General features: G+C 40.3%; 1 protein-coding gene across 1 annotated transcript; it reads right to left on the reverse strand.

Annotated features, from left to right (window-relative positions):
* Positions 1 to 364: 364 nt before the first annotated feature.
* npdc1a (neural proliferation, differentiation and control, 1a) lies at positions 365 to 21,307 on the reverse strand. The gene is made up of 9 exons (XM_056403923.1): positions 20,990 to 21,307; positions 10,768 to 10,917; positions 3,711 to 3,806; positions 3,191 to 3,424; positions 2,686 to 2,752; positions 2,098 to 2,188; positions 1,878 to 1,957; positions 1,624 to 1,723; positions 365 to 1,522 (listed from the first exon to the last, which is right to left on the reverse strand). Exons 1-9 carry the CDS (start codon positions 21,096 to 21,098, stop codon positions 1,451 to 1,453), a joined length of 999 nt encoding a protein of 332 aa, XP_056259898.1. The 5' UTR covers positions 21,099 to 21,307; the 3' UTR covers positions 365 to 1,450.
* Positions 21,308 to 22,303: the final 996 nt, after the last annotated feature.

Here is a 22,303-nt window from a genome sequence, read left to right on the forward strand (position 1 = left end):
AGAACTGCAGTTTGTCTTGCTGATGCAACAAAACTAAATCTATATTTAAAGGCAATCACTGGTTCCTCCATATTGTCTGCTTTGCTATAAGCGTTAGGTGGGTTAGAACAATTTTCTCTCTTTCTCTCGTTCTTTGTTGTTTTATTGTAATTTTTAATCAGATTGTACAAAACAGCTGTATTATATTGTTATGGGGGAACCATTACTTAAATGTCCCTGGTTTGAATCGGGCGAGGGAGCTTCACTATACTTCTTGTCATTTCTCCAGTATCAATAACTAATAAAGGCAATAAATGTCCCACAACAAAAAATTTATTGGATGCATACCATGAAAACCACACAAAGAAAAGGCAAAACAAAGTCATTTTCACATGTGGTAAAAAGTTTTAATTCCTTGGTCTGCATGTACAAATATGTATAAAAGGTGAACACTTTCACACTTTGTATGTACATTTTGCAGCACGAGGTTAACTTGGGAATGACAAGAGGACAGAGAGGAAAGAGGGACGATACAAGATAGTGATATTTACCACCTACACATCCATCAGTATAGTTTTTCTCCAAAATTTCATTCAAGTGCTTAGAAGTCACTTTTACTGTACATTCCTCCTCCATCAACAGGATGCATACATACAGGAGGCAGAGTAACTCATCAAAGCATTGCCATGATTCAAACACAGTACAGTAAACCATGCAAACAGACATCAGAGTACTTCATTTCCAGATATATATTTATATTCTATAATCTTAAAATCTGTATGTGCAGCTTATATGACGAGACATAAAATTAGCAACACCACTGGTAACATTTTCAATGCTAAACCCTGTGCTGTGTTAGGGAGTTATTTTTACAGAGGTATCACAGAGATCGGATTTTAAATATTTCCTGGGTATCCGTTGGGAATGCGGTTTAGCCACTAGCTAGCCATGACAAAATGCAAGGGAGGGCACCTGTTTTTCAACTTATGTATGTATGTGTGTGTGTGTGTGTGTGTGTGTGTGTGTGTGTGTGTGTGTGTATTGTGCACATGTCTGACATTGTATCACATTCTTTGGAAACAGCTGCAGTAATTAAGGAAAATGTGAGCAGAAAATGAGCTTAACTTAGACTTTAACATTTAAACAGGACAGAAACACCTATAGGGACAAATGTAGGAGGACTCTGAAAACCATATTTGAAAAGACAGGAGTGCTCCAAAACAGTGAGAGAAATAAATTAAAAAGGAACCCAACACATATTTGTAGTATTAAAAGCAGAGCTGGAGCAGATATAGAAAGGGCCTACAAGAAAAAAATCAATTTTATTACCACATCCTCTGCTGAGACCTTAAACAGAAATGGCTTCTATGCCTGCGCGTGTGTGTGTGTGTGTGTGTGTGTGTGTGTGTGTGTGTGTGTGTGTGTGTGTGTGTGTGTGTGTGTGTGTGCGCACGCATAAAGTGTTCAGCATTCACTTGAGATTCCCCTGATAATGTAGAGTCGAGTCATCGAACAGAGGGTTCTTGACTTCCATCTCTCCAGTCTGTTAAGGAGAGAAAATGGATTTTCAGTCATTAAACAAACATTGGAAAAGATTAGGTTTGTGCATGCATGGTGTTTGTGTGTGTGTGTGTGTCTACCCACCGGTGCAAGTCCAGGACACTCGTATACTGTGAAGTCTCCTCCTACTTCTTCCTCATCTGATGTGACCTCGTTGTCAAGGACTTTCTGTTCAGGTTTATGACTGATAGGGGGGTAAAAAAAGACATTTGAGTTGAGGGGAAAGGTGACTGGGTCCGAGGATGTGGTTGAAAAGCCTGCATAAAGTCACGAAGGGTAAGAAAAGGGGAAGGGGAGTTGCAGAAAGAGTGAAGAAAAACAGGGGAAGAGAAACGTACTTTCCCATTGAGAGCATCTGTTGTTTTTGATGTTGATAGTGATACATTTGAGCGCTTTGGGCCAGAGTGTTATCTCCTGTCTGGGTGCGAAACAGAGGAAGTGACAATGATACACTGAAAGACAGAAGTCTCGATCTTGTGGTTACTGGAAAGGAAGAAGAGAAAAACTAAAGCAAATTTTAACGGTAGTAGTTTGGTGGAGGAGGAACTGTGGTCTTACCGTAGTGCCGGTGGCTGGGGAGGCAGACACGCCTGCCCCTCTGAAGGCAGGGTAGTCTACCTTCTGAGTTAGACGTGATTCTTTCTGCAACCTGTGGAGGGGCATCATAAATCTGAGTCTCCTGCAACACTGAGGGCTGTTTCCCGCTTCTGCTTTTAAAACATCCTTTAACTTAAACTCACAGATGATGATATATGAACAGCAAATGTAATAAGGCTTTAGGCGTAGGTACTTGGCAGGTAAAACAACAAATTTACAGTTGAATTAACTAACGTTTGAGAGGTGACGGCTAACCTCTCCTTCCTTAAATTGTTGTGTAATTTGTCACTGCTGAAAGGCATTTGACTTGAACAATGTGATACATTCTTCAATTTGAATATCATGATGTCAACTTACATTGGTTTTCCATTTTCATTCACTAAATGTACTTTTGTGAGATGTTCAAGAGAATTTATTTGCGTTAATTAATTGACTGGTTTATTACACGATTCACACAATCACTGACGCAAACCAAGAATGGTTTTGTGTAAAATTGGCAAAATCTAGCTTCCTCTTGCTTTACTTGTGACTTTATGTATTCAGACTTACTTGATGAAACAGGCAGTTGCCAGGATCACTCCGACAGCACCCACCGCGACGCACAGCGAGATTATGACTGCACAAAGATACAAAAGACAGAGGAAAAGAAAGGGGAACAGGGAATGTTAAAGGAGAAAATAATGAGTGATAACCCTACTGAGAAATCTATAATGGCTGCTGAATATAATTATATTTTAATTCATTTGCTCATGATGGATAATTATTGCCATCGCGAGTAAAATGATAAGAAACATAAAAGCAGTAAACACACTGGGATGTCAAGGATTAACGGCTCGGTTCGGGACAATTAGAAAACATAAGCGGTGAAATCTTGCTGGTGAAAACATCCAGGCAGAAGACACCCAAATTTTTTAACAACATGTAATTTGATTTAATTTGTATCCATCATCTATTTATATCAGTATCTTGTACCAGCATTTCTCGGTGCAGTAAAACCTTCTAGGCGCCTACATTCTGCCTTGTCACCGTGTTGAGGGCATGAAGTCATACTCACTGACAATAATTCTGTCATTCCTGGGAGCTGGAACCACTATAGGACCAGCTCTGCCCTCAACTCCAGTTGCTCTGGGCTGTGGAGTCGGTGTGTTGGGGGGGGCAGACACCGTAGGGCCGGGGGCTGTGGTGAAGGCATGCAGGCTTTCAGATGAGGGAGGAGCGTTGCTTTTCTGTTTGTGTTTGGAGGCATTTATCTTGCTTTTTTTAACATCTGTCCGGGAGGTTACGGCAACTGAGAGAGTGAGAAAGACAGACAGATAGATACTTTATTTATCCCCTAGGGGAAATTCATGACATAAAGAAAGAAAGAGTCATAATCAAAGGCTAGCATAAAGGCAAAAAAAAAAAAAAACACAATATCTGACGGAGATAATCATCAAATTATCAGAATATGTAGGAAGAGTATTTCTATACAACAAAGGCAGTTGTATGGCTTGAAGTAAAACAGACAACTCTTAACCTGAAACAGGAAGTGATATGTCTCTTGCTTATATAGATATAGATTGTTGGGTTCTTACCAGGCCTTTTTGGTTGTGTGATCTCTAACACTTCCTGTTTTTCGATGACAGACTGAAGATAATCGATTTCTTCGTCCAGTTCAGGGTAGTGGGTCCCTTTACAAGACAAACAAGATTCAAGGATTAGCTTCTACACAAATGAAACTGGCTTTAATAGTCTGTGCTGTGTATGAGAGCTAAGAATAAAGAAAAATGCAGCAGGAAATCAGGCATGCATAAAATGCTGCAGCTCTTCCAATGACACTAAAGGCTTCTTACAATAAACAAAGAACCTTCATTCATACACATAACATACAAATCACTGACAGCAACTTCATATACATCACAAACAGAGTTACCAAGGCAAAACAGCTACTGACATTTCTCTATTAACAGATATTTCGCCAATTAATCTGACTTTCAAAGGAAGGAGGTGAAACTTATCCTTCTTTTCATGATCGTATTCTATTTGTTAATCTTCCAATTATTGTTTCAATGAATCGTTTGGTCTTAGAAATATCAGATAACATTGAAAAACGTCCAGTATTATTCATTTTAAGATCACCCTGGACAAAGAAAAGCAGAAAATCCTCCCAACAGTGAAACAGGAGCCAGATAATTTGGGGTATTTTTGATTTTAAAAAAATGACTTAAACGATTAAAATATCAAAAATAGATGCAGATTAATTTGCTGCCAGTTCTATGTCTGGAAAATCTAATTAGTTTCATGACTGCAGGTGACGTGTAACTCTTGTTGTGTGTTGTGTCTATGGGAGGGAGAGACAGATAGCACATGCGCATGGTTTAGTCATGTACACCGGCCTGTTCCCAATCTTCACATGTGTTTTTCAGGGCCTTGCCTCTGAAGTGATGAATAGGGAGTGTGCCCATGTGTCTTGTTTGTTTGTGGACTGGTAAAAGAAAAAGGGGACAATACTAAACTGTTGTTAACAGCCCTTAAGGCCAGACAGTGAGCCACATTCCTGCTGTACTGTCGCGGTCTCCAGGGAGACCAGGGCCGATAGTGTGTGTGTGTGTGGCCGGGGGGGGGGGCACCACCGCAGGGGGCAGGTGCAATCAGCCAGACCTTTGCCTCTCTGGGCTTGAGTTGCTATGTTCACAATAGATCCCATAGCTCGCTGCTAATGGAGGTGATCAAAGTGTTGTTTCCCTCTATAAAGTCACCCTGCAATATATCAAATATCAAAATACAGGTACTCGCTCTTACAACTGGTGAATCATGAGAAAAGCAGTAGAAAAACTGTGAAGAAAAAGTTCTTGATTGTGCCTTATACCATCATACCATTTGTTCAGCATTGTGGGCCAATATGTACAGCTGATTTGTGTGACACTGATGTCATATGTGCCAATGTGAAAAAAAAGAAAAAAGGCAGATGCCAGTAAATCGATCTAAACAAATGTGTTATTACAAATTATTATCACCATCAGCATCACTTTTACTGATTACACTGTCACTTTCACTCCAGAAGGCTGACCATCTGGCTGAGCTAATGTGTATGATATGAAATGCCAGCACTTTCACTGCCTGCTTTGTTATTTTCTTACCCCCCTCCACTAATGGCCATTTAGTGCACTCCATAGCAGGTGTCTGTGGAGGCGGGATGCACCATCTGTACTTTGCAGGTGGCTGAGAGCTCCAACCGTGCCCGAGTGCTTGGCAGGAGTTTGTAGTTACTCAACAAAATGAGAGATTTATTGGTGGTATTCTTTAAATGTGGGTTGTTTTAAAATCTGCAGGGAAATGGATGAAAATGGATGAGAGGAGAATTTATTTATTTATAGCGAAAGCCCGACAAGGCCAAAGTTGATGATTCACCTAAAAAAAAGTGTCAATTGTGTGTATGTGTGTAGTTTGTCACACACTGACTAAGCACGCACACCTCTCCTTGTGTAAGAGAGTTTTGTCACTGGCTTGATAATGACCCATAACCTCTTGAGAGGCACCCAGGGGGCAGTTGGGTACAACAAACAAACACTAAACAGCTCAACAGGGATTGTGGGTCACACACATCTGTTGCTGCTCCCTTTTCTCACTCAAAAACCATTCACATTTCTTCCTCCCCGAAACCACATGCAGGAGCACACACGCTACTTCCCTGCCCCTCCTTTCTCCTTGTTAAAAAACTCGAACGACAAAGAACAAAAAGAAAACCTCACCTCGGAAGAATCTAAATGCTTTTAGATGAAACTCTGTGTCTGTTTAATTCAATTTTGTTGAAACAGGCAGTATTACTTGACCAAAACAAAACGAAGAAAAAAGGAGATCATTGTCTTTTATTTCATCCGGCATTAGATCAGAAAATAGGAGTGACTGTGCAATCTGTTGATTATTATTTTGAGTTAATTTAATTTGGTTAGTGGATGTATTGTCAAGTGTCCACCACAAGTTAACGGAGCCCAAACTAATAACTAGTATTTTGATGGCCTCAACCAACAGCCAAAAGTTATACAATAATAAAATAATACATTTTTTAATTGGGAATACAATAAAATCTAGCATTTGAGAAGCGTTAAGATGAACTCGACAAACTACTTAAATGATCGATCAGTCAGAAATCTATTGTTTGACTGATGTTCCGTCAATCAACTGCTCATGCTAAAACAAAATTCTTCCTTGTTTCCAAACTACTAAACCTTGTTAAACTGTCCCTCCTTTGAGTTTTTAAAGCCTTCCCCTCACTTTCACCCTGTCCTCAGCCCTATTCATAGATTATTGATTTATACTGGTGTGTCCTGCTGCCCTCTAGTGGGTAATGTAATATATGGCATATGTAGAAGACAACAGAGAGACTACAGGTCTGTCTAACTGGTACTTCACTCGCAGATCCTCTGAAAGCACATCTCTTGGGCGACTTGGGACAGATAACAAAATGCACAAAGGCGCCTGCTAGGTTCAGATCTGATTCATGTGCTATTCCAGTGTTTGGGGGGAAAAGGTCGACCAGGTGGTTAAGTTAAAAGGGAAGGAACCAGAAAGGTCACAGTTTAAACACAGACTCGTATGTACTTTATTAGTTAGTCTGTCTTCATATAAGGGAGTGTCATGCAGTTAAAATGTTATTTTGCCCATGACATCTAAAGTTGAAAAAGTAGCGTAGCTCATAATTTTGCCAGCGAGTCGCCCTCCCACCTGCTGTAAAAAGTTAGTCACAACTGAATGCCCAGCTTAAAGTCAATACAGGAAATCTGACCAGCAATGTTCTAACCTTCAATAAACAGTCCCACCTGTCTTTACCAATGGAAAAAAAAAAAAAAAAGTCTGCAATAAAATACTGTAAATGTTTTACTCTTTTTTTTCCAGGCTGTTAAACATTGGGTCAGTTGCCAGTGTCAAGTACTACATAACACATTGTATCTTAATTTCTAAAATATGATAAAAAAAAATCAGGTGACAATGATTAAAATAAACAAATATATACAAATATATATATATATATATATATATATATATTTATGATGAAAATAAGTATTGCTAAGCATGGCAATGGTTTTATTTGAGTATATAAAGGATAATAAATATTCCATTTAATATTGCAAAAATATATTATTCAAGATTAAACTCTTTACAGTTTTACAGTTGTAAACAGTCACACATTGTAACTGTAAACAGTCGACAGTAAATGTTACACTGAAACCGTTTGACTGATTAGTTTTATGAAGTGGAATAAAGGAAGTTGTATAAGTGCTGGGATTAACATCAACAGCCATAAATCTGTATATGTAATTTACACAAAACACCACTGAGAAATGACACGATTCATTTCCACTGGTTAAATGCAGTTCTACTGGTTAGCAATTTATTCTATAACTGAAAGCCTGTAAAACAACGTTTATGTTTCCTTGTTAGTGAAGGAACCAACTTGTTGTTTGGCTCTCCATCAGTTTAATGATCTAATCTCATGCCAGCAAAGTAAACTGCCGCAGGATATTTGTTCATGTTGCATGTGCCTGTAACAAACAGCTGTCAGAGTGTCTTGGCCTTTTTGTTGTTGTTTCCACTTTGTTGACTGCCCTGTTGTATATTACATAATGTAAAAAAATAATATAAACAAAAGAGGGTAAATAAGCAGCGCATGAGAGAGAAAGAGGTCCAGGAGGACAGAATGAGACAGTCCAGATAAAACACCGGGCGACAACTCTGCTTTTAGCACAAACACAACTTCAACACATACGCAGTAAAGGATACATACTGTGTTTGTGCCTCTTCTGAACAAAGGAAATGGCTTCAAGGCATATTGTATGTTTACCAACGGCAGTACACGCCTCTATGTCAAATACAAGCAGGTCCTACTTACAATAAAATGTGCTGCCTGTCTCGCTTGTTCACCTGCTGTGCACTCTCATCCTTGCGATTATTATTATTATAATATATTATTATTGTAATTATTCTACAGATCAGTTAAAAAAAGTGCTGCAGATCAAGTGAGTCAGCTTGATGATGCTGAGATGTGCTTTCGTCAGGTTGAAGTTAGAAACTGGATTGGAAGAACAACTGGGTAAAGGCCCTGGGCTACTGACAAAACAAAGGTTTAGTAAGATGAGTGTATGTGTGTGTGAGTAGGTGAAACACAGAGGGGGGAGAGAGAAACTGACATTTATTTGGTATGCAGGTGCATCATTGGACAGAAATTCAGTTTTTAAAATGTGTATTTTTCATGCTTTTAAAAGCCATACTAACATTTTAGATAATCGGATGTTTAGTCCTGGAAACACAGCATGATATTTCCTCTGAAGTGTAATTTGCAGTTAGTAATGCTGCCAAACTACTGAGTCAGCAGCCGGACTGCACCTCTCCGTTGTGTTTGATGTGTGCTGCCCGTGACAAACCAAACAAACCAAGCACGGTACATTTATGGGACTGAAAGTGGAGTAATTTAATCATTCCATTTTAGCATTTTGTGCATATATGCATGAGTGCTTGTCAGTGTCAGTCCCCCATGCGGATCACCGTGTTCTGTGATCTCTCTGGGGTTTATGTAACCACTTTAGGGAGCTTAGCCGAGGCCTACGATCTGCTGGATTCACAGCACCGCACGCACGCACGCACGCACACATACACACACACACACACAACAGCATCGCATATGTTGTATGTCTTCATATTGAAAAATGCACAGAGACACAGATACAAATGCAATCCCAAGTCAAATACTAATAACTGACCAGGCTTTTATCATAATATGACTGTATTACAAAAAAAAAAAAAAATCCTCTCATTTTGTGCATGATGTGACCTTTCTCTCCGATACATCCTCACACACATCTCCTTCTCATGTTTACTTCGCTCTCTGCTGCTGTTGCCAATAATTTGAGCCAAGTTTGTACTGTACCCTCTCCTGCCGCAGACCCATCTGAATTATTAATCCTGCAGAGAACATGCACCTGCCCACCAACAGACATAAATACACACACACACACACACACACATTTGTGCGGAGGCAAGCCAGTACACTCAAATGTACACAAGATGTTTCAATCTCTCTCTCTCTCTCTCTCTCTAATTGCTGGAGCGCCTTCTTGAAACACGGTGTGCGTGCCAGCAGTGTGATGCCACGCCGTGGAAATCGGACAAATAAGATCTATTTTCGCAGCTTGGCTCTTTCACTGAGTGGCATGTGACTCGGTGATGGAGATGAAGGACGAACGAGAGAGAAAGAGAGAGAGAGAGATACATGTCATCTAAGTGATTAAAGCTAGCAGTGTGCGGGGGCGGTGCGTGTGTGTGTGTGTGTGTGTGTGTGTGTGTGTGTGTGTGTGTGTCTGTGTGTGTGTGTGTGTGTCTGTGTGTGTGTAGACACAGCATGAGCAGGGGCAGATTAAAAAACAGAGGATCAGACTGCACCATGATGGGAGACAAGGAGGCAGAGCAAAGGACCACAACAAGGTTGTAGAGAGAAGAGAAGTGAACAAAAAAAAAAAAGAACGAGAGACATGAGATACTGAAAGAGGGAGAGGGAATAAAGACATGAAGCTAAGGCTGATAGAGGAGGAGAGGGAGAGAACAGAATCAATAGGCAATAGAGAGAAAAGGGTGGAGAGGGGAAGAGATGTGGGCAACAGGATACAGACGTCAAATAAGAGAAAAGAGGCTGTGTCAAAGAACGAATGTGGGGTGAAGACGTAAGGATAGGAACAGAGAAAGAATGACAGTCAGTCAGTGCTTTTACGTGCACACTAATAACTCAATTACAACCGGAGAGACGCAGTCGTTTCAGCTGTCATTTAACTGGAGCTGAGGCTGCAACCAGAATGAGCATAACCACGTTACTCATTAGTCTTCAATTTGCTCTCGACAAGCTTAATCTTTTCATTCAGCAAACACACTCGTCATGAAGTCTACCAGTGTGTGTTTGCAATAAATATTTTCTTTATTAAATGTTTTGTGAAGTGCAAAATGCCCATTAGAATTTCCTTTAGCACAAAGAGGCACCTTCAATCTTCAATCTTTGTTTTGTGAGATTACCTGTCCAAAACCCAAAGATATTCAATTTAGGCAGAAATAAATCCGAGAAGCTGGAACCACAGAATATTTTACATTTTTGCTCAAGAACTAACTTGAACATGAACTAAAACAATTAATAGATTACCCAACTAACTGATTAATAAACTCATCATTTCACCTCCAGTTCCATTAGAAGCAATGCGTGTATTAAGGTGTGTTCGATCCCTCCCTGACAGTCTGATGTATTGTATTTTATAAACATATATGTATATGAATGTTGTCAGTAATCAAGACCAAACTAAATCAAAGATGCTCAAAATTCACTGATGTGAAAGAAAAAAGAAAGAAGTCAACATATTCTCATTCCTCTTCTATTTCTTTGTGAAGCCTGCAGGGTGCTGGACGTCCTTCCATTAATCTCATGTAAAATTACCTGAGCTTAACATGTCGAGTTGTTTGTGAGTAAATAAAGTTCATACAATGAATGATTTACCGAGCGTATCAGCTCAATTCCATGTGCTCAAATGAAACAGCGGGAGCTTGTGTGTACAGTGAATGCAGAGTCAAACAGTATGAGTGTGTTTGTGTGTGAAGTGAAGATCTTTTTATTCATACCGTGCTGATGGTGCCTCCTCCTCTCCACACAGCGTCCCTCCTCGTTCTCGTGCAGCGGTGACATGCAGGGGCCACAGTGGGAGGAGCCAGGCATGCAGAAGTGGCGTCCCTCTTTGGCACAGTCTATATGGTGGGGGCATTTACTGCCAGCTGGGGGTGGGTTGGTGAGAGAGCGTGACATCAACAGTTGTATTAGTATCCCAGCCACACTGCTGCCAAACAGAAACAGTGCTAATACTTTTCTTGTAAAGCATTTTGAGATGCATCATATGTTATGAAAGGAGCTTTATAAATAAAGTTTGTCATCCTTACCATTATTTTGAGACAGTTAAATGACAATCTTTGTGAGGAATGAAGTACTATACAAATGTTCAGAGTAAGAGATGCTCCAGTTTCATGATCGTCACTCCCTTCATTAGTGGATGTGTCAGCTCTTCAGCTTCATTCAGAAAGAAAACGTCTGCACAGTTACATCACAGTTTTTGAAGATATTTAGCTTTTGCTGTGACCTTATCAAGCCTTCCACATAGGCAAGTTTTGTCGGATATGACGAGTGTTTAGGCAGTAAGAAAAGTACATTTTGAATAATGTTCTGCATTTTGCAATGTGGTGAGCCCCACCTGTTTGGCAATACAGGTCAGGTTAAACCAAAGTAAAGAGTGAGCGACAGCTGCTCACAGATCTGCCCGCCATCAGGTGAGATAATCCCTTGACCTGATTACTGCCACTTTAGCACAAAAATGGAGGCCAGACACTCTATCAAGAAATATACACACGCCCACACAGCGTGAGATACACCACAAAGAAAGAAGTGGGTCACAGCAGGTCTGTTTGGTAGCAGAGGGCTGGTAGAGCACGGCGGACGCCACTAGAGCAGATAAGGAGCGCAGGGGTGCAGCACAGTGGGTCAGCTAAAGGAAAACAGCACGGTGGGTGATGATAGACAGGAAGAGAGTGGATGAACCCAGTATTTGTGAGGGATAATAGGTCACCATTGTGAGCATTGTTGGAGTCTACAGGTGACAGATCAGTGTTGTAAAGACAGAGATTTAATGTCTTAGATTGATCTACAGAATTGGTCATTGCGTTAAAAACAATTCAGCGTTAGATTCTACAAAATTAAATTTAGACAAAAAAAAAAAAACAACCTTATTTTCTTTGTGTTTTGCAACAGACTGCAGTCATTACTCCGGCCATTTTTTTCAATGGCTGCATAAGAGGGGAGAAGTACACATGACGTAGAACGCTATAGGAGAAATCTCAATGACCTCCATGGCAACAAGGCCTCTAATATCAGGAAAGATGTGAGTTATCGAAGGAGAGGAAGTGTTGGTGAGATGAAATGCAGCTATAGGCACTTGCTTTTCGTGTCTGTTCACACATACATATGCATGTTTATTATCCATCCATCAATACATTTTTATCCCCATTTTTGTGATCTAAAATTTGTAATAAACTAAAATATATAATTTGCTCATAACTCAACATACTTGTTGTATGGAGTTGTATGGCGTCCACATATGTTACTGCTGCTTTGTCGAACTTGTTATTGGCTAATTTGACTAAATCCACAGCCTCCTCCCTTTGTCTCTCCCACACGCAGATTTTGTTTTTGGGTTAGTTTCTGATGTATCTTTAGATTTTTGTTGTTTAAGGTCATATGTTTCTTTATATAACAGCCCCATTTTCAATTAAACAGTTTCATTTTTTTATTACACAATCCTTGTTGCAATAAAGGTAAAAACACCTGTTCTAAGCTTTTGTGAAACCTTCCCTACCAGAAATACTAAAACCACAGTTAAAGTAAAAAAACAAATGTATCAACAACAAAAAACGTTGTGGAAATCTCAAACGTTTAACATCAAAAGTGTGCAAACACCACCGATGACAAAACAAATACTAGGACACACACACACACACACACCCATGCAAACCCACAAACAGTTCAACAAATCTACACATCACAACTACACCACAGGGAGATGGACACACACATCGACATCTTATGTCACTGGCTGGTCTGATGCCTCAGGGAGTGACGCATGTGTAATCTGAGACGCTTTGTTTTTCTGTCTGTTTGAGTCAAACAGACAGCTCGCAGCTCCTTCTTTATTGTCACGCTCCACCTCTGCTCCCACGGTCTACCAATAACTCTGTCACCTGTAAGTTTAATCGCTGCCCCACCTGTTCGGCCCTGTTAAGTTAATCAACATCCCTGTGACTGTAACGTTCTCAATTATTATTTCTCGGTTTCCTCCTTCAGCTGTCGTGGCTTCTATTTTTACCTGCCACGTGCGTTGCCTCTCATTTCCCTCCAGATTTCAAACCTTTGTCTGATCTTTTCACATGTTCTTATTGATTTCCTGTAACATCAGAGAGGAAAAAAAAAACTGTCGCTAGAAATAGCTTGTTCTGTCCTTGTGGTATTTTAATATGGGTGTGTGCAGTTTGTGTCAGTGGTATTAATTCTCTAGCACACGTCTGTGGGCATGTGCAATGTGAGACTTCATGCACAAAAAAACTGATTCACTCACATTCAATATATGTCTTCATTTTTTTTATTTTTTTTTATTCATTTTTTGTAAATGTCAGCTGTTGTAGTGTCCCTCTTTCTGTAAATCATCTCAGTGAGGGGCAGAGCAAGAGCCTATAATCCCGGCCAGCTCTAATAACACCAAGCCAAGGCTCAAGACACAGGATCCTGCCGGTATCACCTGAATCATGAGACCTGATGTCAAATCATTCCATTGTCCATTTTTCATGACTCTTTGATTCTGTAACTGTCTCAGGAGCAAGGGCTGTTTAAGCGAAGGTCAGCTCCAGATGGCCGCACTTATGTCACAGATAGAGCCACCCATTCCTGTCTCAAACTCCATGACCTTACCTCATCGTGAGGGTAAGCCACAATGAAAATGTAAAAACACATGCACATCTATTTTGTCTTGATGCTGAGTCCAAAATTTTGACCCTAACCGACCTATTTCAAACTGCTGGACGTGAGAGATACAAGAGTGAACATTCACGTTGCTTTCCACCGCTGGAGACAGTTCTTGGTGCATAAAGGAATGAAGTTTGATAGTTGAACTAGCAATGTTTCTAAACAGCTGTTAATGCCAACGTTGGCTACATAGCAATAGCAAAACATAAAAAATAGCTCCTTTAATGTTTCATACTTATATTCATTACAGGAAAGAGTTTCAAGACCAAACTAGCTCCTTGTCAGGGTCAATCTTTTGAAATAATTTTTTTGTAATGAAACAGGGAATAGTCATGTATTTATTCGCTGACTCACAAGGTGTTTTCGGTTTCACTGAAATTTATGGACAAATGAGATGAACAAAAGCTTCTTAGACTTTAAAAAAAAAAATTAAAAATACACACACACAACAGTACATTCACGTGTGCTATCGTTTAAATGTCAGCCATCCAGTGATCATCAACACCATCATGCAATTGTATTAGAAATGCACTGCCAGAGAGTCTCTTTGCATTGCTGAATCACTCACTGTATTTGTCCTGACCCCTAAATATCATCGTGCACAAACAAAGACATACAATTTAACAATTGCTTTTCCTTCCAGATTAAGGAGTCGCTGTCGTCTAAGACAAAACGAGACATTTAATCCCTGTTATGAAAGGGAAATATCAGGGTGTGTTCTATTTTCTAAAATATCTGCAATGCACTCTTGATTCTAACAATGCAGCTCGAATCTCAACACCTCTGGTCAGCACTTCATCTGTTATTCATCACGTGGGAAGTTAATGTGGTGGAACCTATTGCAGTCACATGAATGAAGATAATTATTCTCCTCACACACTAGCAGCCATACATACACAAACACGAACCCAGTGTATGTGTGCTTCATTATAAAAGTGTGGAGCAGTGAGAAAAAGATGGTATGAAAAAGCAAAACGGGTGTGACAATCGGGGACGAGCTGTAGTCAAATAAAAGCTGTATTCATTACCGTTCACCAGCTGTTGTTGCGAAAATCTTTTTCTTGCACTGCAATAACTTTATAAAATAAAATAATTTTAGCAAACTTACATAATAGCACTTTTTCTAAACACGGATGAACCAATGAAAGATACTCATCATGATGATCATATGACAAAGCAGCTGAATTCTATTTAGCGGCATAACAAAGGAGCCAGAGAAGTGAATGCGAAGTCGCCATAGGACGTGGCCTTGCATCAACATGCCTCCCACACAGTGCTGTCGCTAATTAGACAGCTCAATCAAGGAGACAGAGGAAGAGACATAGAAAACAAGAGACAGACAGGGAGATGGAGGCAGAAGAAGACAGACACGCTACTGCAGTATATCAGGGTGTTTGGTATCGGTTAAGGCAGTAGAGGTGTGAAAAATTATAATGCAACTCAGGGATTCAGAAAGTACTCCTTGGAACGAGTGAAAAATGACTTTCCTCACCATCTGCTGCTGCTGTTACCAGGCTGTGTGCTCAGCAGCAGCTCTGCCAGGGAGAACAGAGAGGCAAACACAGGCATTCTCACACAGCCTGGTAAACACCCACACTCACAGGCACAGGCACAGGCACACACACTTAAGCATTCGCAAGCAAGTGCACAGTTTCATGTCACCGTTAACCTGTGCTGCTTCAAGACGCTCTACAGATATAATGCAACAAATGTCACCCACTCCGTAATTGTGTGTGTGTGTGTGCGTGCGTGTGTTAGTGTATGTGAGAGAGATGTTTAGAGGGGAGGTAGGAAATGGGAAGGCCAGGAGGGTCATACACACCCATTGTGTGCGTTTCCTGACCCTCTGATAGGAGAGAGGAAGTAAGCCAAACACTCCAAATCAAGTGGCGCTCTTCACTTGATACGCAACCAGTGTTCATTTCCACATGGATAAAGAGTGTGTATGCGGTCCCCTGTGTGTGTACATTTGTGTGACTTTTTGTGTAGCCATGCTGCTATGTTCCTGTTTATCCACCATGCCTCATGATAAAGTCAAACAAACACCAAGCAGCCTGTTTCTAAAGCTTTGTTTTCACTGGCATCATATGACAAACACTGCTATTGTATTCTGGTAATTAGGATTAGGCCATATGATGATATACCGTGTAAACCATGTGGCAATATGAATTTCTCATTGTCTGAGATTTTCTTGTTTTACTGTTTGGTGTTTATTCAGTGGTAGCTATCCTTTTTGGCTTCTGGTCATTCATCATCAAGGTGGAAATGCTGCTGAAAAGCTTTCGAAGCTTTCATATAAAAACTATGAACCTGTAGCTGTTTTTTTTAATCAATTTTGGTATCAACGTGATGAAGTGCCTTGATTTTACAGCTATCTCTTTTAATGTATTGGACAAAAATGAAAAAAATCCTGTGTGCTTATTTAATCTAAAAAACAGGTTCTTAGAGGATAGAGGATTTTATTTGTAAGGCATCGGTCATCAAGTTTACTCAGAAAAGGCTCAAATGCAAAGATCGATCTTGGGATTTTAAGAATTGACAAACCCCGAATTGGCTCTGTGTAGCCCCGGCATTGAAACCACTTCTGGCTTTCGCGCCGGGCTTTACACTGACAAATGGAAGCAAGGCATCGGTTTCAAAGTCAACTGTCAAAAATAGATAGAGAATTGTTCAGTCAGCTCTGTCTTTAACAACGTAGCGGAAACAGCTGCAACATCAACCTAGATTGCTTTCAGTTCTCAGAACCCTGTGTCAGAAAGCCATGAGTCTAATTTAGACGTTTAATTCTGTGGAAACTGTCTGCCTTGTCAGTTACAGGTAACAGGTGTTAAAGTTCTGATGCAATGACTCCTACATGTAAAAAAAAGAAAAAAAGTTTTTTCCCACAGTTGGTGGAAAATGGGGCATGACTTAGCACCTGTTTAACACACCTACACACACACACTCACACACACACACACACACACACACAGACATCATAATGCTGAGGCAGAAAATATACTAGTAGTTGCGTGACTAAATAGAGATAAAGGTGAGGAGGAAGCAAATCAAAAAAATGTCAAAGAATTTCTTCCCGGGTAGAGTTTTTATTTGTCTCCTCTCATGCTGCTGCCGTGTCTCTTCTGCCTTATCTCTCCCTGCGTCTGTCATTTGTCTTTTCTGTTGCAGTAACTTCTGTCATGTCAGACAATGGCGAGTCTAACCCATTACACAAGGGATAATTACTGTGTCATTATAATTAGAGTGGAGTGGAGCGGAGCAGCACACCCCGCAGCAAACAGAACAAAGGTTAGAGGGATTTATACAATGGCAACATGTAGGTGGCAAATAGAAGCTGCTTCATTTAGTCTTTTTTTCATTGTCTTTTTCAGGGTCATCATGTTTATTGGTCTTCGGCTGATTCAGATGTTAGAGCAGTGTGGTGCAACACTTCAGTTTTTCTTACAGAGCTGATTCAGGGACTGGGTATTTCTTGAAATGGAACATATATTTTGCCAGATTGATTGGACTACTTTGGCTCACATTTACCTCAAAACGTTGTACTAGATTTCAGACATAATTCTTGGTATGAGCACGAAGGAACAAGTGTCATTGGTGTAACAAAGACGCTGCCATTCTTGGTAAGGATGTGGCTACACACAAATGCAAACCTGGGCATGCAAAACGGCTGACACAGCAAATTGGGCTGTTTTCATCACAAAATGGGGCTCGATAAAAAAAAAAAAGCGCTGGTTACAACAGGTTATGGTTAAACTAAAACTGAAGGGGCATCGTGTTCATTCAAGCTAAAACTGTGATGACTCTGATTTGATCAAATATCTGTTAGCAATCTGTAAGTTGATTAGTCAATTGTGACCCTCCAGTTTCCTGGATGTCTGGTTGCCGACAGTGTGCTCTCACATGAAGAAGCCAAATATTGGGCTAAGAGCAGCGACCACAGCAAAGCCTTGGCTGACCACCTTTTTTTTTTCTTTTTTTTTGTCAGACCTCCAAGTTGAGACAACAGTGACCACAATGGGGTGAATCAATACGTCTTTCCTGGCTGTTAGATAATTTCAGTATGATGGTTACCACCATATAACTGGGTGGTAATTTTTCCTCTCTCTCGCTCGTGAAACACTGGTTGTCAAACCCCCTCAAAGACCACACAGGCAATATCACAAGTCCATTTCAAACCAGACCACTTGTTAGTTTTCAACTGCATTTTCTAAATGACTTCCCGGAGGCACTGAGTTCACGTATAATACATATCAAAAATAAGGTAAAAAACAAATAAAGATATGTATATGGATGTGGACATGTACAGTATATTAATTTGGCTGAGTATTATTGACGATCATTTGCGTCACTGTCTACTGTTTTCGAAAAAAAGAAGTCCTTTTAGATCTTTAGATAAACACCGCCTTGTTCCTCATTCCAGCCACATTGTCACTACATGTGTTTCCTGATGTCTGGTGCAGCTTATCAACTGTTCAACCAACAGAGATTTAGTGATTTTGCATCAAAGGCTTTTAGAGGTGGTATTATTATTAATGACAGGTCTGGACAGAGCTGAGTTCAAACCCACTTCAATCTGATGGCTCTCATTAGTTTAAAGGAATCAAATTTTCTTCTTTAACCCCAAAGGAAAATAAAATCTGTCTCATACACTCTTTTAATTGCTCGCTAAAATATGCAAACAAAACTTAATCTCCAGTCACATGAGGGTAGGAATCATTACGTATGAACTTGGTCATTGAGTTAGTGGTGTGTTTGTCCCCTGGCAGTGTGCAGGTGTCGTTCCACCTGAGTTTTTCTGCTCTTGATCCCCACTATACAACGCAGATAACAAAAATATTAGAAAAAAAAAAAAAGAGGTGACTGAAAAACACTAAGGCCAGTCGCCATGTGTGCGTGTGAAAAGAGAGACAGAGCGTGACACTGAAGATATGAATCGTTAAAGTTTAATCCTGGTGGAAGAAAAGGCCGGAGGCAGCTGTTCTCTGAATAATAATGACACCAATTCCATGTGTTGCTTGGTGAATGACAAACCTGGCATTTAAACGTGGCAGCACGACAATGATCAGGCTGAATTAGAATATTGAGAAGTGAAGATGATGTGTCTACAGAGAAATGCTAAAATTAGAAAAAGCAAGAACATGCAAATAATTTGATTTTCTAGTGGAAAAAAAAGTGTCTTTTCTTTTGCTACTAATTCAAAATACCCCCGCTGAACCTGAATTATACAACAAATTCTGCATGCTAAGATAATTATTTTGTATCTTGGCCAGCAGACTAGACATAGTTTATGTAATTAATTGGGTTTATGGAGATTTTGGATTACTTCCATCCCAAGAACCCAATGTTCTGTGAAAGCTTTCTGGCATATTCACACATGGTGATGTGTCGATGTTTGCTGAATCAAACACCTGATTGCTATGCACTTCATGCTGTTGTCACACTCCAGCAGTATCACCCTGAGAGCTGACTTACTGCATTACTGGATGTGCTTTTTGAGGTTCTGTAGACGCCTCCAATATAATTAATGGTCTTTAATAAAAGTCCCTTAAAGTGCGGTGGCGTAGATATGATCCCGCTAACACTGCTGTACAGCTACATTATGCAACAGTGCTGTAAATCCCTCTCATTTCACACTGGCTTGAAAAAAAAAAAAAGTTTAAAGAAAGTGTTATTCCGCCTCGTCTTGTGATTTCAACTCAACATACACAAAACAATAGCCCACATACTGACAATACTGTCACACGCTGCTATGGACAAGCTGCATTCAAGTGTAACAGGTGTCGTGTCGAACTCACAACCCCCATCACGCTGGCAAAAGCCTACGACTACGACAAACGTTACTTTTTTCTGACCATGTAAAACAAGAGGCACGTCACAGACTACAGCGTACTGACAGCTTCGTCTTGTCTCCAGCTTGTACAAGATGATGATTTTTTTCTGACACTGGAAAACTTTTCTGCGTCAGCTAATACGTCTTCTTCCTACTCTCACTTTGTTTCTTCAGCACTTGAGAGAGAAAATAATGCCATTTGCATTGGTAGATTTTTGATCTGAGGATGATGAGAGGGGAAAAACCACTGGACTTTTCAAATTTACCCTATTGGGGGAAAAAACAGCGTCACAGCCTCCATCCTCTTTGTTGTGTATGAGCAACAATGAAGCTACACACCCTTTTGATTTCATGCACAGACTTCAGTGGGATGGAGCGAGCTGCTGGATGACTGCATGGATGGGTTTTAGTGGAAAAAATATATGAACAACTATAAATTCATACAAATCTGTGACCAGACCAAAGCAGCAAATGTTCAGTGTGTGTGCAGCATGTCTGTGGGTCTCTCTCTCTCTCTCTCTCCCAGATAAAGGCTAAAGATTACATGTGATAGTCCATCTGTTGGTTCTCCCACAGGGTTTCTGTGTTAAAAACTGAGACACAGATGATCTCCCCTGCAAACATCAGCAGCAAACATCACTGTGAGGAGACCCATCACACAAACACACACACATACTCATAATCATAATCAGACTCAAACCAATTTCCAGTTTCCAGATTAACAAGTTACTTAATTGAGAAAAATGTGAATTAACAATTTCCTGTTTTCAGCAATGTTCAGTTACAGCTTATGTAAATGTTACAGTTTAAATATATAAAGGTATAAACAGTTGCTTGCACTACTGCTTTTTCCAATATCTGAATTGTGTGGCTCAGATTAATTATTCAAGCGGTGTTGTTTTTAAAATGTGACTCTTAGTAACTTCACTGTAACAGGCAGATGCCATTTTTCTAATTTATGGTGAATCATCATTTATCAAAGTAAGACTGGATCAGTGACCAAATTATGAAAAAAATACAGATTCCCTCTCCATTTCAGTTGCGTTAGATCAGTGTAATATTGTCAAAATAAATATGTGTGAGCTTTTTTAAAAGCAGTGAATAGGAGGAAATGCACTGAGACACCTATCAAGGAAGGAATTTATTTTGCTTTCACCATTGTCTTTGCCTAGTGCCCTTCTCACCCGCTTAAAGGCATAGGCCTGCTTTCTTGTTTAACCTGTCCAAAACAGCTATCTTTATAACAAACACATAAAAACAGTCGTGTCTTTGCTCTTGAGATAGAAAGTCCCTGCCTTTCTGTTTGACACCTGCTCACCATTTGTTAAAGATGCCTTACTGATGAGACAGACAGTCCCGGGTTATTTGAAAATGAGCTTATGGTATCGAGGATAATTGGTTTGTCTGGTGCTGGTGCTGGTGTTAGTGTGCGTGTTAGTGTGATGTGTATTTACCTGGGAGGCCAGCACCTACAGAGACAACACAGAGCAGGACCGCGGCGAACAGCAGCAGTAGCGAGGCCCGGCGCTGGCGTCCGCTCCGCGGGCTGGAGAGTAGCAGCATCCTTGGGGTCTTCTCGGGGACGGAGAACCGCAGGCGGGGACGAGGGTTGTTGTCATTCCCCCATCGCTTTTGTTTTACGTCTTTATTTGTGTTCGTTTTTTGATGCGGGCGAAAAGCTTCAGCACGACAAACACACAGTGATAAGCCGAGCAGGTTACACCGGGGAGCAGTCTGTCCACACACTGCGCACTGTAATCCGTGGCAGTGCTAAAGATAGCGGAGCTTCAAGCAGGGAGGGAGGGGGCGTGTGTGCTCCTGTATGTGTGCGTGTTTGACTTGCTACCTTCACGGTCTCCTCGTAAACTCCTAAAAAAATATCAGTGTATATAGAGCCCTGATGTATCAAAATTTGTCCATGAATGACAGTAATATACAATTGCAAGCTATTTTATTGTTTTGTTTTCTGAATGTTGTTTTGGTGAAAATGTTTTAGTTTTCTATTGAAGACAAACATATAAATGTTAGAGTAAAAATGAATGTCAGCAATAGCCTATAGTGTGATTAGCCTACTTAAAATATGCAGTGGAATATTCATTTTGAACTTCAGATTTTGATATACAGTCTCCACTCCCCCACCTTGACAAATAAAACACCGGTGGAAATTTCCACATTCGCATTCATTTTTTAAAATGTCTTTCACCGTAATGAAAGTTTTTCCCCACCGCTCCTGAAGGCAGCAGTTTACTGGGAGACAGGGCACTACGCAGGAATTACGTGGAGCGCGATGACGTTGAAAACCCGGTTTAAGTAATTGGATGCGCTTGGGTACGTGGTTTAACCACTACCAGAGAGGGGGGCATGTGTTGATACAAACTGATCATCTTATACTAGTGTTGGTGAGTTTACACGTTTATCAACCAGTCATTCATTTAAAAAAAAAAAAAAATCAATTCTTAATTAAGCAACCTAGATGGGCTAATAATAACCTAATGAAGATAATGGTTGAGGGAGAAAGATAATGAGCGAATAAAACGGGGATTTGCCAGTGCAGCAGGTGCAGTAAAACGATGCCTCAGGACACATTTGAAGAGGTATGAATACACATCAAATAAACAAACATCACATATAATTTCTGTCTATTGTTATCCAATCAACCCATTAACTCCATTATTCTCTCTCAAACACAGCCAAATGGTTTGAGGCAGCTGTTACCTGTTTGTTTGCTTAGAGCTGAAAGACCATGTCCAAACAAAGGCCAAAATTCA

This window comes from Seriola aureovittata, chromosome 18, assembly GCF_021018895.1.
Source record: "Seriola aureovittata isolate HTS-2021-v1 ecotype China chromosome 18, ASM2101889v1, whole genome shotgun sequence".
NCBI classification, from domain to species: Eukaryota; Metazoa; Chordata; class Actinopteri; order Carangiformes; family Carangidae; genus Seriola; species Seriola aureovittata.

What these genes read in the sequence shown, in the direction of transcription:
- npdc1a (XM_056403923.1), bottom strand. Translation starts at nt 21,098, where the DNA reads ATGCTGCTACTCTCCAGCCCGCGGAGCGGACGCCAGCGCCGGGCCTCG. An exon ending in CACACAACCAAAAAGGCCTG is followed by an intron (nt 3,425 to 3,710) that starts GTAAGAACCCAA and finishes TCACTCTCTCAG; the next exon opens with TTGCCGTAACCTCCCGGACA. An exon ending in AGTGTCCTGGACTTGCACCG is followed by an intron (nt 1,523 to 1,623) that starts GTGGGTAGACAC and finishes TCTCCTTAACAG; the next exon opens with ACTGGAGAGATGGAAGTCAA.